The sequence below is a fragment of the Myotis daubentonii genome, chromosome 4 (genome assembly GCF_963259705.1).
Source record: "Myotis daubentonii chromosome 4, mMyoDau2.1, whole genome shotgun sequence".
NCBI lineage: Eukaryota > Metazoa > Chordata > Mammalia > Chiroptera > Vespertilionidae > Myotis > Myotis daubentonii.
Window position 1 is genome coordinate 32,711,941 of NC_081843.1, and position 15,002 is coordinate 32,726,942.

The following is a 15,002-nucleotide window of genomic DNA, read 5'->3' on the forward strand; positions in this document are numbered from 1 at the left end:
CCTCTCTCTTCTTCTCTGAAATCAATAAAAATATATTTTAAAAAATTAAAATTAAATAAAAACCTACCACTATTAAAAGAAAAAAAGAAAAGAAAAAGAAAAGCACTAGTACATACCAGAATCTTCTGTGGGTTCAGTTTTCACTTTGATGGGGCCACAACTGAAAGGAAAAGGAAACTCTGATGAAGCTATAACTGGTGAGGGCCACTCACACAGCATTCAAATGCACTGGATCTCCGTATAAAATCACCCACCTGACCAAGCTGAAAAAAAAAGGCTCAACTTTAAAATTTACATTTTTATTTCTTGCATAAACATGACTTGCCAACTGAATTTAGTATTTTAATACCAATCGAATTTTTTTTGGGGGGGGGATAATTAAAAAAATATGGAGTAGCAATTAACTTTCAAATTCCACTTTACTATAAGGCCTTACTATCACATCAGTTTCCCCCAGTTACTACTGTCATTCAGAACTAGTAAGTCAAAAGCTGCTATTTTCACAGGATCCCCAAGTGATTCAACTGCATATTAAACTTTAAGATGTGTGACATGGGCCTTTTTAATATTCTAATACCTCAATAATCTAAAAACTAAAACTTGGTGAAATGTTTTACCTTCCACCTGGAGATAGCATTGACCTTTCAGCATCTGTTCCCATCACTCGACCACCTATATATACAAAAAAAAAAAAAATTAGATTTAGGTTCTTCCAACACTTTAAATATGACTAATATTCCCAAGGGACCTAAATATAGAATGCAGTGGGAAAGGGCGAGTTCACAGCTCTGGGTCATACTAGACTGAATATTGCTTTAGCTTATAGAAGTGTCCTTTGTTCTCCTTTATAAGGAAGATAATTAGGGATGACAATCATCTAACAGTTTTTATCCCCTCACCCACAGCAGCCTCCCTTTAATAAAAATAATCTTATTTTTATCAATGAATGAAACAAATACAGCAATATACTATTACTCTAATAATGAGAATAAGACTACTGATGTATAAAAGATAAAGATTTCTATTAAGTGTATATCTGGCTCTGAAGAACTGAAAAAAAAGGGACTGCCGACAAGTACATGGTTTCTTTTAAGAGTGATGAAGATGTTCTGGTTTTCTATAGCAGTGATAGCTGTACATCTTGTAAATATACTAAAACCCAACGAATTGTACATTTTAACACTGTGAACTTTAAGTTAAAAAAAAAAAAGAATGAAAAAGACTGACTGCTTCAAATACTGATGAAAATGTAGCCTTATATACTGCTTGTGAGAATGAAACAAATTATGCAAAAAAAAGTCTGGCAGTTTCTTTAAAAGTTTAATGTAAAACTACCATATGAGCTAAGCATTCAAACATTATATATTTACCAAAGAGAACGAAAATGTATGTATGCCCAGGATGGCAGTGTCGATAAACGCTGGTACTTGCCACCTCTTACAACAACATCAAAACTACAACTAAAATACAGAACCACCATCATTCAGAACTGGCTGAATGTCCTACAACTAAAGAAGTAAAGGAAGTACATCAAGACATATCGTAATTAAAATGCCAAGGTTTAAAGACAAAGAGAGAATCTTAAAAGCAGCAAGAGAAAAGCAGGTAGTGACTTACAAGGGAGAGCCCATAAGACTGTCAGCTGATTTCTCAACAGAAACTTTGTAGGCCAGAAGGGAGTGGCAAGAAATATTCAAAATAATGAATAACAAAGACATACATTGAAGATTATTCTATCCAGCAAATCTATCATGTAGAATTAAAAGTCAGGTAAAAACAAGAAAAAGCTAAAAAAGAGTTCATCGTCACCAAACCAGTAATACAGGAAATGAAGGAAAGAGGAAGAGAAAAAATAAAAAATATGAACAATAAAATGGCAATAAATACATATCAACAGTTGAATCTAAAAATCAAAATAAATGAACAAGAAATCTAATGAACAAAAGAAACTGATGAATAAAATAGAATCAGAGGCATGAAAACATGGAACAAACTGACAAATCTCAGGGGAAGGTGGGGGCAGGAAGAGATTAACCAAAAATCTTATATGCATATATGCATTACCTATGGATACAGACAATAGGTTGGTGAAGGTCTGGGTTGGGGTGGGAACATGGTGGAGTGGGGTAAGAGGGAAGGGAAAGGAAAAAGGAATATCTGTAATACCCTCAACAGTACTTTATTAATTACATTGTGGGAGGGGGAAATATATATATACTAGGGGCCCGGTGCACGAAATTCGTGCACTGGGTGTGGGGGGGGGGGGGCGCGGTGTCCCTCAGCCCAGCCTGCCCCCTCTCACATACTGGGAGCCCTCAGGCGTTGACCCCCATCACCCTCCAATCGCAGGATCGGCCCCTTGCCCAGGCCTGACGCCTCTGACAGAGGCGTCAAGCCTGGGCAGGGGACCCTCATTTCCCCCCATCACTGGTTCTGGCCCCCGCCCAGGCCTGATGCCTGTGGCCCAGGCATCAGGCCTGGGCAGGGGACCCCCAGACCCCTCCGATTGCTGGCTCTGCCCCTTGCCCAGGCCTGATGCCTCGGCCAGAGGCGTAGATCCCCATCACCCTCCGATCGCCTGATCGGCCCCTTGCCCAGGCCTGATGCCTCCGCCAGAGGTGTCAGGCTTGGACAGGGGACCCCCATCTCCCCCCGATCACTGGCTCTGGCCCCCACCCAGGCCTGAGGCCTCTGGCCCAGGAATCATGCCTGGGCAGGGGACCCCCATCTCCCTCTGATCGCTTGCTCCACCCCCCGCCCAAGCCTAATGCCTCTGACCCAGGCTTCAGGCCTGGGCAAGGGGACCATCATATCCCCCCAATCCCCGGCTCAGCCCCCTGCCCAGGCCTGATGCCTCGGCCAGAGGAGTTGACCCTCATCACCCTCCGATCACCAATCACCGGATGGGCCCCTTGACCAGGCCTGAGACCTCCGGCAGAGGTGTCAGGCCTGGGCAGGGGACCCCCAGCTCCCCGCGGTTGCAGGCTCCGCCCCTGCCCAGGCCTAATGCCTCTGGCTGAGGCGTCCGGCTCGGGCAGCGGGGACCCGCAGCTGCAGCGGCCCCGAGATCGTGGGCTCCACTTTAGGCCCAAGCAAGGGACCCCTAGCTCCCGGGACTGCCAGCTTCGACCGTGTCCAGCTCCCATCGCTGGCTCCACCCCTACTTCCTGCTATCACTGGCCAGGGCGGAAAAGGCACCTGATTCTCCGATCATAGCTGGGGGGCAGGGCAAAGGCGGCCCCAGGGCCGCCTTTGCCCTGCCCCCCAGCTCGTAGCTCCCCCCTGGGTTTCTGATCACTGTCAGTGGCAGGGGGCTTCTTCCTGCTTTCCCTTTCACCTCCCTGCATTGTGCCTACATATGCAAATTAACCGCCATCTTGTTGGCAGTTAACTGCCAATCTTAGTTGTCAGTTAACTGCCAATCATAGTTGGCAGTTAATTTGCATATAGCCCTGATTAGCCAATGAAAAGGGTATCGTCGTACGCCAATTACCATTTTTCTCTTTTATTAGTGTAAATCCCCTATATAATAAAAGGCTAATATGCAAATTGACCGCCTGGGGAATGACTGGTCGCTATGATGCGCACTGACCAACAGGGGGCAGACGTTGAATGCAGGAGCTGCCCCTGGTGGTCAGTGTACAGCGGCGGAGGCGGGAGCAACCTCCACAGCAGCACTAAGAATGTCTGACTGTTGGCCATCAGTCGGACATCCCCCCCCACCACCCAGGGCAGTGGTTGGCAAACCGCGGCTTGCAAGCCACATGCGGCTCTTTGGCCCCTTGAGTGTGGCTCTTCCACAAAATACCACGTGTGGGTGCACATGTACAGTGTGATTGAAACTGCGTGGCCCATGCGCATAAGTTGGTTTTCAGCCTGGGTGAGTCTATTTTGAAGAAGTGGCGTTAGAAGAAGTGGGGGATGTCGTTCAGTCCGGCGATGGGAGATACGGCGCAGGCGGGCCGTGGGATACGCAGCGTGGGGGAGGCGCGCGCCATTCATGCACGAGTTGAGTGAGCCAGTCAGTCAGCAGTCTCATTGTGCAGTGGTTAGAGCTAGTCGTGTCCACAACTCGCACACAGGTGACAAAAGATAGACGAAAAAAGTATACAAGACGAGTGTGGATGGGAGAGTTGGAAGGGGTTGACCTCAGCGAACGCACCTCAATCAGATTGAGGACGTTTTTAGCAAAGGCCAGATTAGGAGTACCCTAATTAAGTTAATAACAATGTACCTACCTATATAGTTTAAGTTTAAAAAATTTGGCTCTCAAAAGAGATATCAATCATTGTACTGTTGATATTTGGCTCTGTTGACTAATGAGTTTGCCCACCACTGCCCCAGGGCTCCAGGACTACAAGAGGGTGCAGGCTGGGGGCTGAGGGATCCCCCCCCCACAGTGCACGAATCTCATGCACTGGGCCTCTAGATATAGATGTAGATTAGATATAGATATAGATATAGATATATAGATATATCTCCACATGAATATCTGAAATCAAATATTCATAGCACTTTCTTTATAATAGCCAAGTAATGGAAACTCAAATTTTCATGGACAGGTGAATAAGTAAAACAGATTGTAGTGTATATACAATGGAATACTACTCAGCAATAGAAAAACAATAACTATTGATACATTAAACAACCTGGATATCTCAAAGTAAGAAATCAAACAAGAAAAGAGTACATACTATATGACTCCATTTATATTAAAACTAGAGGCCCGGTGCACAAAAATTTATGCACTCGGGGGGGGGGGGGTCCCCTCAGCCCGGCCTGTGCCCTCTCGTAGTCTGGGACCCCTCGGGAGATAACAACCTGGTGGCTTAGGCCTGCTCCCGGGTGGCAGAGGGCAGGCCCAATCCCTAGGTGCAGCCCCTGGTCGTGCTCAGAGCAGGGCTGATTGGGGAGTTGGGGCGCCGCCCCGTCATGCACACAGCAGGGAGATTGGAAGGTTGTGATGCCACCCTCAGTCATGATCAGGGTAGGGCCGATTGGGGGGTTGGGGCACCGTCCTCTGTCACACTCAAGGCAGGGTCGATGGGGAGGTTGCGGCGCCACCCTCGGTCACGCACAGAGCAGGGCCAATCAGGGGGTTGGGGCACTGCCCCCTGTCACTCACAGAGCAGGGCCCATCAGGGGGTTGGGGCTCTGTACCCTGTCACGCACAGAGCAGGGCCAATCAGGGGATTGGGGCACCGCCACTCTCACACTCAGGGCAGGGCCGATGGGGAGGTTATGGCTCTACCCCGTCACACACAGAGCAGGGCCCGTGGGGGGGGGGGGGGTTGGGGAGCTCCCCCCTATCAGGCACAGAGCAGGGCTGATCAGGGCGTTGGGGCACCTTCCCCTGTCACAAACAGAGCAGGGCAGATAGGGAGGTTGTGGCCCCACCCCCTGTCACACACAGAGCCGCAGGGCGATCAGGGGGTTTGGGCACTGCCCCCTGTCATGCTTATCCCGGTGCCGGGAGGCCTCATGGCTCCACTGATCCCGGTGCTGGGAGGCATATTACCCTTTTACTATATAGAATAGAGGCCTGGTGCACGGTTGGGTGCCGGCTGGTTTGCCCTGTAGGGTGTCCTGGATCAGGGTGGGGGTCCCCACTGGGGTGCCTGGCCAGCCTGGGTGAGGGGATGATGGCTGTTTGCAGCTGGTCACACACCCTTCAGGGTGGGGGTCCCCACTGGGGTGCCTGGCCAGTCTGGGTGAGGGGCTGAGGGCTGTTTTCAGGATGTGGGTGACTGAAGCTCCCAACTGCTCCTTTTTTTCTTTTTATTCTGGGACAGCTTTAGCTTGAGGCTTAGCTCCAGCTCTTAGGCCTCCGCGGCTGAAAGTAGGTTTCTGGCCTTTGCTTACAATGTTGCGAATCTGCTGGCTGAAGTCTGGCGGTATTTGTTACAGAGTTTCTTAAACTGCCCGCTCGGAGGCCTGCAGACGCAGGCGGGGAACGTTGGAGTCCTCCGTCACTGAGGCAACCAAGCCTCATGTTAGTTTCAAGCTGCCTGGCTGCCGGCCACCATCTTGGCTGACAGTTAATTTGCATATCTCGCTGATTAGCCAATGAAAAGAGTAGCGGTCGTACGCCAATTACCATGTTTCTCTTTTATTAGTGTAGATATCTAGAAAATGCAAACAAATCTAGAATTTCCGCACAGTGGTTGCCTGGGGACAAGGGTAGGAGCAGATGGAGGAATTACCAAGGGGTGTAAGAAAACTTTGGGATGAAAGATATGTTCACTATCTTGATTGTAGTGATAGTTTCACAGTGCCAAACCTTATCAAGTTGTACACTTTAAATGTGTGTGGCTTACTGGACATAAATTATATTAAAGTAGAAAATATAATCCCATTACAATCACAACTTTTTTTTTTAAATCCTCACCCTAGGATATTTTTTTGCCAATGATTTTTAGGGAGAGCAGAAGGGAGGGAGGAAAGGAAGGAGGGAGAAAGAGTGAGAGAAACAAACATTGATGTGAGAGAGACACATCTGGTGGTTGCCACCTGAGCCCCAACCAGGGCTGGGGAGCAAACCTGCAACCCAGGTACGCGCCCTTGACCGGGAATCAAACCCAAGACCCTTCGGTGCACAGGCCAACCTTCTAACCACTGAACAATACCAATCGCAACTTTTCAATTACTTTGAGAGTTGGTATGGCAAAGAAGCCGAACCATACAGACCCATCTACTCGGACTACTCATTATAAAACACCCTATAATCTTTAATTAATGACCAGGCCCCAACGTTTCAAAACGAGTTTCTAGAATAAAAAATTTCACAAAATACAAATGGCAGACTAAGGCTAACCTAGAAAACTTAAAGGAAAAAAAATACTGATGATGAAAACATCTGAATTTTAATTTTAAACGTGACAAAGAAAACTTTTCTTTCTCAGTCTTAAAAAAGCCATACAAAAAAACAACAGCTACATCATAATGGTGAAAACCTGAATGAATTCCAGCCAATATCTAGGACAAGGCAAAATATTGTATTGGCTATTCTAGCCCAAGCAACAGAATTAAAAAATAAAAAGTATTCAAGGCCGAAACCGGTTTGGCTCAGTGGATAGAGCGTCAGCTTGCGGACTGAAGGGTCCTGGGTTCGATTCCAGTTAGGGGCATGTGCCTGGGCTGCGGGCACATCCCCAGTGGGGATGTGCAGGAGGCGGCTGGTCGATGTTTCTCTCTCATCGATGTTTATAGCTCTCTGTCTCTCTCCCTTTCTCTCTGTAAAAAATCAATAAAATATATTTTAAAAAATAAAATAAAAAATTAAAAAAAGTATTCAGATTAACCAAAGAACTTACATGCATAACCCATGGACACAGACAATAGTGTGGTGAAGACCTGGGGGGAAGGGAGGGTAGGGGCTGGGAGGGAGGGGGTCAATGGAGGGAAAAAAGGAACACTGCAATACTTTCAATAATAAAGATAAATTATTTTTAAAAGCATGCAGATTGCAAATAAATAAACTGTCTTGAGTCACATATAGTACGATTCACCATGTAGAAAGTCCAGAAATAAACAGTTATGGTCAACTAACTTTTAACAAAGATGCCAAAGCAATTCTGGAGGAAAGGATAGTCTTTTTAGCAAACTGCACTAGCACAATTGAAATATGAATGTATACCCTTACCAGGTACCATATAACAAAATTATCCCAAAATTAAAAGGATATCTAAATGTAAGAACTAAAGCTACAAAACTTAACAGAAGAAAACATAAGAAATCTCCCTGACCTTGGTTTAGGCAACAGTTTCTTAGATATTGATGTCAAAAGCACAAGTGATATAAGAGTAAAATGAACTTCATAAAAATTAATAACTTTTCTTCCTCAAAGAACATTATCAAGCAAGTAAAACGGCAACTTGTAGAATTAAAGAAAATATTTATAGGAAGAATATATAAAGAACTCTTACAACTCAATAATAAAAATATAAATAAACCAATTAAAACATGGAGAAAGAATATAAATAGACATTTCTCCAAAGAATATACATACATGGCCAATAAGCACGTGAAAAGATACTCAACTTTAGTAATTAGGGCTACACAAACCAAAACCACAATGAAACCATTTCACACCCATGAGGATGGCAAAAACCAAAGGAATGTAGAGAAACTTCAACCCTCAAATGATGCTACTAAGAACATAAAGAGGTACAGTCACTGTGGAAAACAGTTTAGCAGTTTCTTAGTTAAATGAAAAATTACACTATGACCCAGCACTTCTACTCCTAAGTATACATATCCAAGAGAAATTCAAGTATACATGCAGATAAAAACTTGTTTAATTACATTAATAGTATTATCCTATATAATAAGAGCGTAGTATGCAAATCCCCTCGACCAGGAGCTGGTCCAGGAGTTCGACCAGGGGGCGGGGGCAGGGCCGGCAGGGGGAAGGGAGGGAGGCCCTGGCTGATGGTGGCAGCGGCAGGCAGCCAGGGGAAGGGAGGGAGTACCCAGCCAGCAGCTGCTCGGGACCCTACCAGTGCACGAATTTCATGCACTGGGACTCTAGTTGTTAATAATAGCTAAGTAGGAAAAATTTAAATGTCTACCAATTGATGAATGGATAAATGGGTGGTATATTTATATGCTGGAATCCTATATAATAAAGAGCTAATATGTTAATTAGACCAAACAGCTGAACAACTGTCCAGACGACCATCTGGAAGACCTTCCGGACGAAGCCGGGGCTGCGAGGGGCTGCAAGGGCTGGCCAAGGCAGCTGGGGCTGCGAGGGCCAAGCCTCTTGCATGAATTTCGTGCACTGGGCCTCTAGTACTTAATATTCAGCAATAAAAAGGAAAGAACTATTTGATATACCCAACAACCTGGATGAATCTCTAAGGAATTATGTTGGGTGAAAAAGCCAATTTCTAAAGGAAACATACTGCCCTAGCTGGTTTGGCTCAGTGGATAGAGTGTCAGTCAGTCTGGGGGTTCAATGGTTCTGGGTTTGATTCCAATCAAGGGCACATGCCTAGTTGTAGGCTCGATCCCCAGGAGGGGGCATGCAGGAGGCAGCCAGCCGATCAATGATTCTCATCATTGATGTTTCTATCTCTCCCTCTTCCTTCCTCTCTGAAATCAATAGTAAAAATATATTTTTTAACAAAAGGAAACATTGAATATTTCATTTATATAACATTTATGAAATAAGAGATGGGATGATGAAAATATTCTAAAATTAGATTGTGACAGTGTTTAGAAATCTTTTTTAAACTTTTTTAATTGTACATTTTCCAAAATTCATTGAATTATGTACTTAAAACAGGTGAATTTTTTGGCATGTCAATTACACCTCAATAAAGCTTCTAAAAAAATAATCTTTTCATCATGGTGAGAACAAAATAAAGATTATTTAAGAGAAAACAAAATATGTTTGGGTATCTATACATTATTGTCCTTTCATCCTTACATCAGTTAAGAAGTTGTCAATAATAATGGTTATTTCCTTTCAAAAGTCTCAAATAAGCTTGGCTCCAAAGAGTGTCAGTCTTCTAAATATCAATTTTCCCTTCAAATGGAATGGCTGGACTTCCCCGCCCCCCTGCCCCCGCCCCCGCCCCAAAAAAAATCCTTCCTCATTTCTTCAAGAGCCCATCCTTTCTTTCTCTTTCTCTCTCTCTCTCTCTCTCTCTCTCTCTCTCTCTCTCTCTCTCTCCCCCCCCCCCCTCCTTTCTCTCTCTCTCTCAGAATAGTTTATTGATTTTTGAGAGAGAGAGAGAGGAAAGACACATCAATGTGAAAGCCTAACGTTGATTGGCATCAAACTAGGAGCCGTATAGTGCCTGCAGAGAACACCCCCCAACTAACTGAGCCACAACAGCCAGGGTTTAAAGGGTCCCTCTTAAAGCCCTCTTTCTCATGAAAGCCTTCTGGGGCTATGAAAGAATCCTTTCTCCAACACACTTCCACAGTACCTTCTCTAACCATTCCTGTGGTGTGTACCTTATGTTCTTGCTATGATGACTTTATGGACTTTTTATCTTTTCCATTAGACTACCAGACCTTAAAAGCTTTAACACTTACAGAGTTGTGTATTCTCTCCCCACCCAATCTTGTGCCTAATAATTCCATGCCTGGTCTATAAACATTAGGTAAGTTAAATCATACTCATAATTCTTAGAAATGAGGGCACATGCCAGTATACGATCTTATATATTACAAACATAAAACCTTGAATACACATCATAAAGCAAGAAGCAGAACCAAATCAATTCTACTTTTTTAGCTCAAAGACTTTTCACTGGTTTATATAAATATCAGAATACCCCACTCCAAAATTTCTTACATCATATTCTCAAACAAAGTAAAAGAGAAATCATTATAAGGTATTAAATTTGGCAAAAACAGGTTTAGGGACCCATTCAGCTATTGGGTAAGTAAAGCAATCACTTACCTAGGTGCTTCTTTGGCTCTAGGAAAGGTCTGCATTAAAACAAAACCAAAAAAATGATAGATGAATACACAAACAAAAATTATTGTGAAGCATAAATTTAAATGACTTCTACAGTAAACATGAATTGTTAAAATGTATTAAAATAAGCTGAATATTCAATTTTATATAAATAAACTGTTGGTGGGCAAGGGAGAATAGTACTTTACCTCTTAATGGTAAATGAAATCCCTGCTTTGTTCTCTAAAATCCATTTCAGAGTTGCAAGATCATAGTTCTCAGGGTGTTTAAAGGCAACTCCTTCTGGAAGCCCCTGCACTACCACAGCCGACTGATCTCGCAGCATCTTCTCATATGGAACAGGCACCACTGTTGATTTTCCTAAAGCTTTCCCTGGGGTGAGGGACAGTGGTGAGGTGAGAGGAAAAGAAGATAAAAATCATTAAATGTTAAGATTTAAAAAACTAAACCATTAGTTTATCTTGACTCAATAAGTGGCATTCATGCTATCTTGTAATACCTGATTTCCAAACTACTTTGAAAAACTATAGGGCTCTACTCTCTTGTTAGCAGAAATTCTAAATCCAAGGAGAACCAAGATGGCGGCATAGGTTAACGCCGGAGTTTGCTGCTTTGAACAACTACTTCAAAAGTGAAACCAAAAAACGGAAGGGACATCACCCAGAACCACAGGAACGCTGGCTGAGTGGAAGTCCTACAACTAGGAGGAAAGAGAAACGCACACGGACACTCAGAGGAGGCGCAGTGCTGAAGTCAAATTCTGAGGTGCGGAGTGCGCGGAGCGGGCTGGCGGCGGAGGGCGCGGTTGGCGTTTTCAATCGGGAGGGAGTCGCAGACTCTGAGCTCCAGATCCGGGCGAGTCTTTAGGGACCCAGACTCAAACGGGAGAAGCGGGACTGTCTGGCTTCGGTCAGAGCGAGTGCAGCTTTCTCTCCGAGCTTTGCAGCGGGTGCTGGGACTCAGAGAGGCAGAGCCCCTGGGGACAGGACTGAGAGCCGCCATAACTGCTCTCTCCGGCCCACCCTGTTGATCCTGTGTGACCCGCCCCGCCCAAGCCCTGCACAGAGGCATTTGCCGGATAGCCTCAGGCAAAGGCTAGATTAGCACCTCCCTAGAGGACAGAAGTTCTCTCACTGCTGACACAGCTGATTCTCATAGCCACTTGGCCTGGAGGTCAAACCCTCCCTGGGATTAGCTACAACAGTCAAGGTTTAACTATAAGACTGCGAACAAAGACCACTAGGGGGTGCACCAAGGAAGCATAACAAAATGCGGAGACAAAGAAACAGGACAAAATTGTCAATGGAAGAAATAGAGTTCAGAACCACACTTTTAAGGTCTCTCAAGAACTGTTTAGAAGCTGCCGATAAACTTAATGAGCTCTACACGAAAACTAATAAGACCCTCGATCTTATATTGGGGAACCAACGAGAAATTAAGCACACACAGACTGAAATAACGAATATTATACAGACGCCCAACAGCAGACCAGAGGAGCGCAAGAATCAAGTCAATGATTTGAAATGCGAGGAAGCAAAAAACATCCAACCGGAAAAGCAAAATGAAAAAAGAATCCAAAAATGCGAGGATAGTGTAAGGAGCCTCTGGGACAGCTTCAAGCGTACCAACATCAGAATTATAGGGGTGCCAGAAGATGAGAGAGAGCAAGATATTGAAAACCTATTTGAAGAAATAATGACAGAAAACTTCCCCCACCTGGTGAAAGAAATGGACTTACAGGTCCAAGAAGCGCGGAGAACCCCAAACAAAAGGAATCCAAAGAGGACCACACCAAGACACATCATAATTAAAATGCCAAGAGCAAAAGATAAAGAGAGAATCTTAAAAACAGCAAGAGAAAGAAACTCAGTTACCTACAAGGGAATACCCATACGACTGTCAGCTGATTTCTCAACAGAAACTTTGCAGGCCAGAAGGGAGTGGCAAGAAATATTCAAAGTGATGAATACCAAGAACCTACAACCAAGATTACTTTATCCAGCAAAGCTATCATTCAGAATTGAAGGTCAGATAAAGAGCTTCACAGATAAGGAAAAGCTAAAGGAGTTCATCACCACCAAACCAGGATTATATGAAATGCTGAAAGGTATCCTTTAAGAAGAGGAAGAGGAAGAAAAAGGTAAAGATACAAATTATGAACAACAAATATGCATCTATCAACAAGTGAATCTAAGAATCAAGTGAATAAATAATCTGATGAACAGAATGAACTGTTGATTATAATAGAATCAGGGACATAGAAAGGGAATGGACTGACTATTCTTGGGGGGGAAAGGGGTGTGGGAGATGTGGGAAGAGACTGGACAAAAATCGTGCACCTATGGATGAGGACAGTGGGTGGGGAGTGAGGGCGGAGGGTGGGGCGGGAACTGGGAGGAGGGGAGTTATGGGGGGAAAAAAAAGGAACAAATGTAATAATCTGAACAATAAAGATTTAATTAAAAAAAAAAAAAAAAGAAATTCTAAATCCAAAGGGCCATGATGAAAGTACATAAGATATTTATATAAAACCTACACAAAAGGAGAGGAATAATCAATGGCTGATTTCTCCCATTATTCTCTTTCTTCACAATAGCCTCACTCTGGCATAACACAATCTTTCCATATCAATTCAGCCTCAGAACATGGAAGCTCAACAAATCCAACTGTTACCATAAACGAGGCAATTTTGGGCTAATATTCTTACTGAAAATTTATTAGACGAACACAACGTATGTTTACTAATGAACTGTATTCTGTCAGGCTGCCAGTGAGTACAAGGCAGTGAGTCCATAGATCACTGGTTCTCAACTTTCTGGCCCTTTAAATAGAGTTCCTCATGTTGTGACCCAACCATAAAATTATTTTTGTTGCTACTTCATAACTGTAATGTTGCTACTGTTATGAATCGTAATGTAAATATCTGATATGCAGGATGGTCTAAAGCGACCCCTGTGGCGGTCGAACGCCAAAGGGTCGCGACCCACAGGTTGAGAACCGCTGCCATAGATGATAGAAACTCCATTACACAGAGTAGAATTTTACATAAAATCCAGTATAACCTATATCTTCGCCCTCTGCCCATTTGTGTTTTCTTAGAAGAGCTTTCTTTATCACATAATTGGATTTACAAAAGGTGGTTTTTCAGGAAATTAGCACCCATGTCAAAAATAAATAATTCTCTTTTGATGATTATGATGTGCCGATGCAGGTTCTCTGCTGGGGGATACTGATAGTACACAGCTATGCATGTGTGAGGGCAAGGGTTATATGAGAAATCTCTGTGCCTGCCTCTTAATTTGGATATAAATCTAAACCTGCTCTAAAAAAAAAAAAAAAAGCACAGTTCTAATAGCTATATTTATTTCTGAGTTCTTTGAAACTGAAAATAGAAAATAAGGTTGACCCTAATGTTAATCCAATATTTAGAAATTCATTCATTCAATTTGTGAAAGTGTGTTGTATGTTCTTAGAAAACTCAATTAAATAATGTATCTTTTAGAAAATTCAAGTGTATAACCTTACCATAGCAAAAGCAGAAATAGTCCTCAACTGTTTTTCTCAGTGTTTCAATCTCTACAGCATCTACATTCATCCGATTTGCCTGGGTTGTAGATTTCATTTTATGCATCTCTGCAGCCTTTTCTTCTTCTTCAACACCTGTAAAATTAATGATATACAAAGGCCAGTATCCATTACTTGAATATCTTGCTTTTAGTAAGAATATTTTTCTTATATTCTAACATTAATTATGTATTACATAAAGACAGGGGAAAAAAGGGAAGGAATCTTTAAAAATAAAAAGCTGCCCAGCCTGTGTGGCTCAGTGGTTGAACATCAACATATGAACCAGAAGGTCATGGTTCGATTCCTGGTCAGGGCACATGCCCAGGTTGCGGGCTCAATCCCGTGTGGGACTTGCTGGAGGCAGCCAATCAATGATTCTCTCTCATCATTGATGTTTCTCTCTCTTCCTTCCCTTTCATCTCTGAAATCAATAAAAATATATTTTTAAAAAACTAGCCCCTAAGAGGTTTGGCTCACAGGTAGAGCATTGGCCTGCAGACTGAAGAGTCTCTGGTTCAACTCCCGGCCAAGGGCACGTATCTCAGTTGCAGCTTCAATCCCTGGACCCAGTCAGGACCATGTGGGAGGCAACCAATCAATGTGTGTCTCACATTGATGTTTCTCTCTACCTCTCCCCTTCTCTTCCACTCTCTCTAAAAATCAATGGGAAAATATCGTTGGGCGAGGATTAACATACATACATATATACATACATAAATAAAAGCTAGCCTCCCATGCACCAAGAGGTCATCAGTTCAATTCCCCATCAGGGCATATGCCCAGGTTGCAGGCTCGATTTCCAGTATGGGGTGTGTAGGAGGTAGCTGATCCATGGGTCTCTCTCATTGATATTTCTTCCTCTCCCTCCCTTTCTCTCTCTATTAATAAAGAAAAAAGGATTTTAAAAAGAAAATATGAATACTAATAGGGAGGGACTACAATTTACAACTGAGGACAATTCTCCTAATTCTTAGTTCTAACCACTGGAGAACCACATAAG

The 15,002-nt window shown here is 43.5% G+C and overlaps 1 protein-coding gene across 8 annotated transcripts in view; it reads right to left on the reverse strand.

Moving 5' to 3' along the window:
- Window positions 1-15,002, reverse strand: part of GTF2I (general transcription factor IIi) — a 128,226-nt gene that overhangs the window by 77,493 nt on the left and 35,731 nt on the right. For all 8 annotated transcript variants that reach the window (XM_059693424.1, XM_059693423.1, XM_059693428.1 and 5 more), the window contains 5 exons: window positions 13,961-14,095; window positions 10,624-10,807; window positions 10,418-10,446; window positions 618-672; window positions 117-160 (listed from right to left, as the gene is read on the reverse strand). In XM_059693424.1, coding sequence (XP_059549407.1) covers window positions 117-160; window positions 618-672; window positions 10,418-10,446; window positions 10,624-10,807; window positions 13,961-14,095 — 447 coding nt within the window. The remainder of the gene's footprint in view (window positions 1-116; window positions 161-617; window positions 673-10,417; window positions 10,447-10,623; window positions 10,808-13,960; window positions 14,096-15,002) is intronic.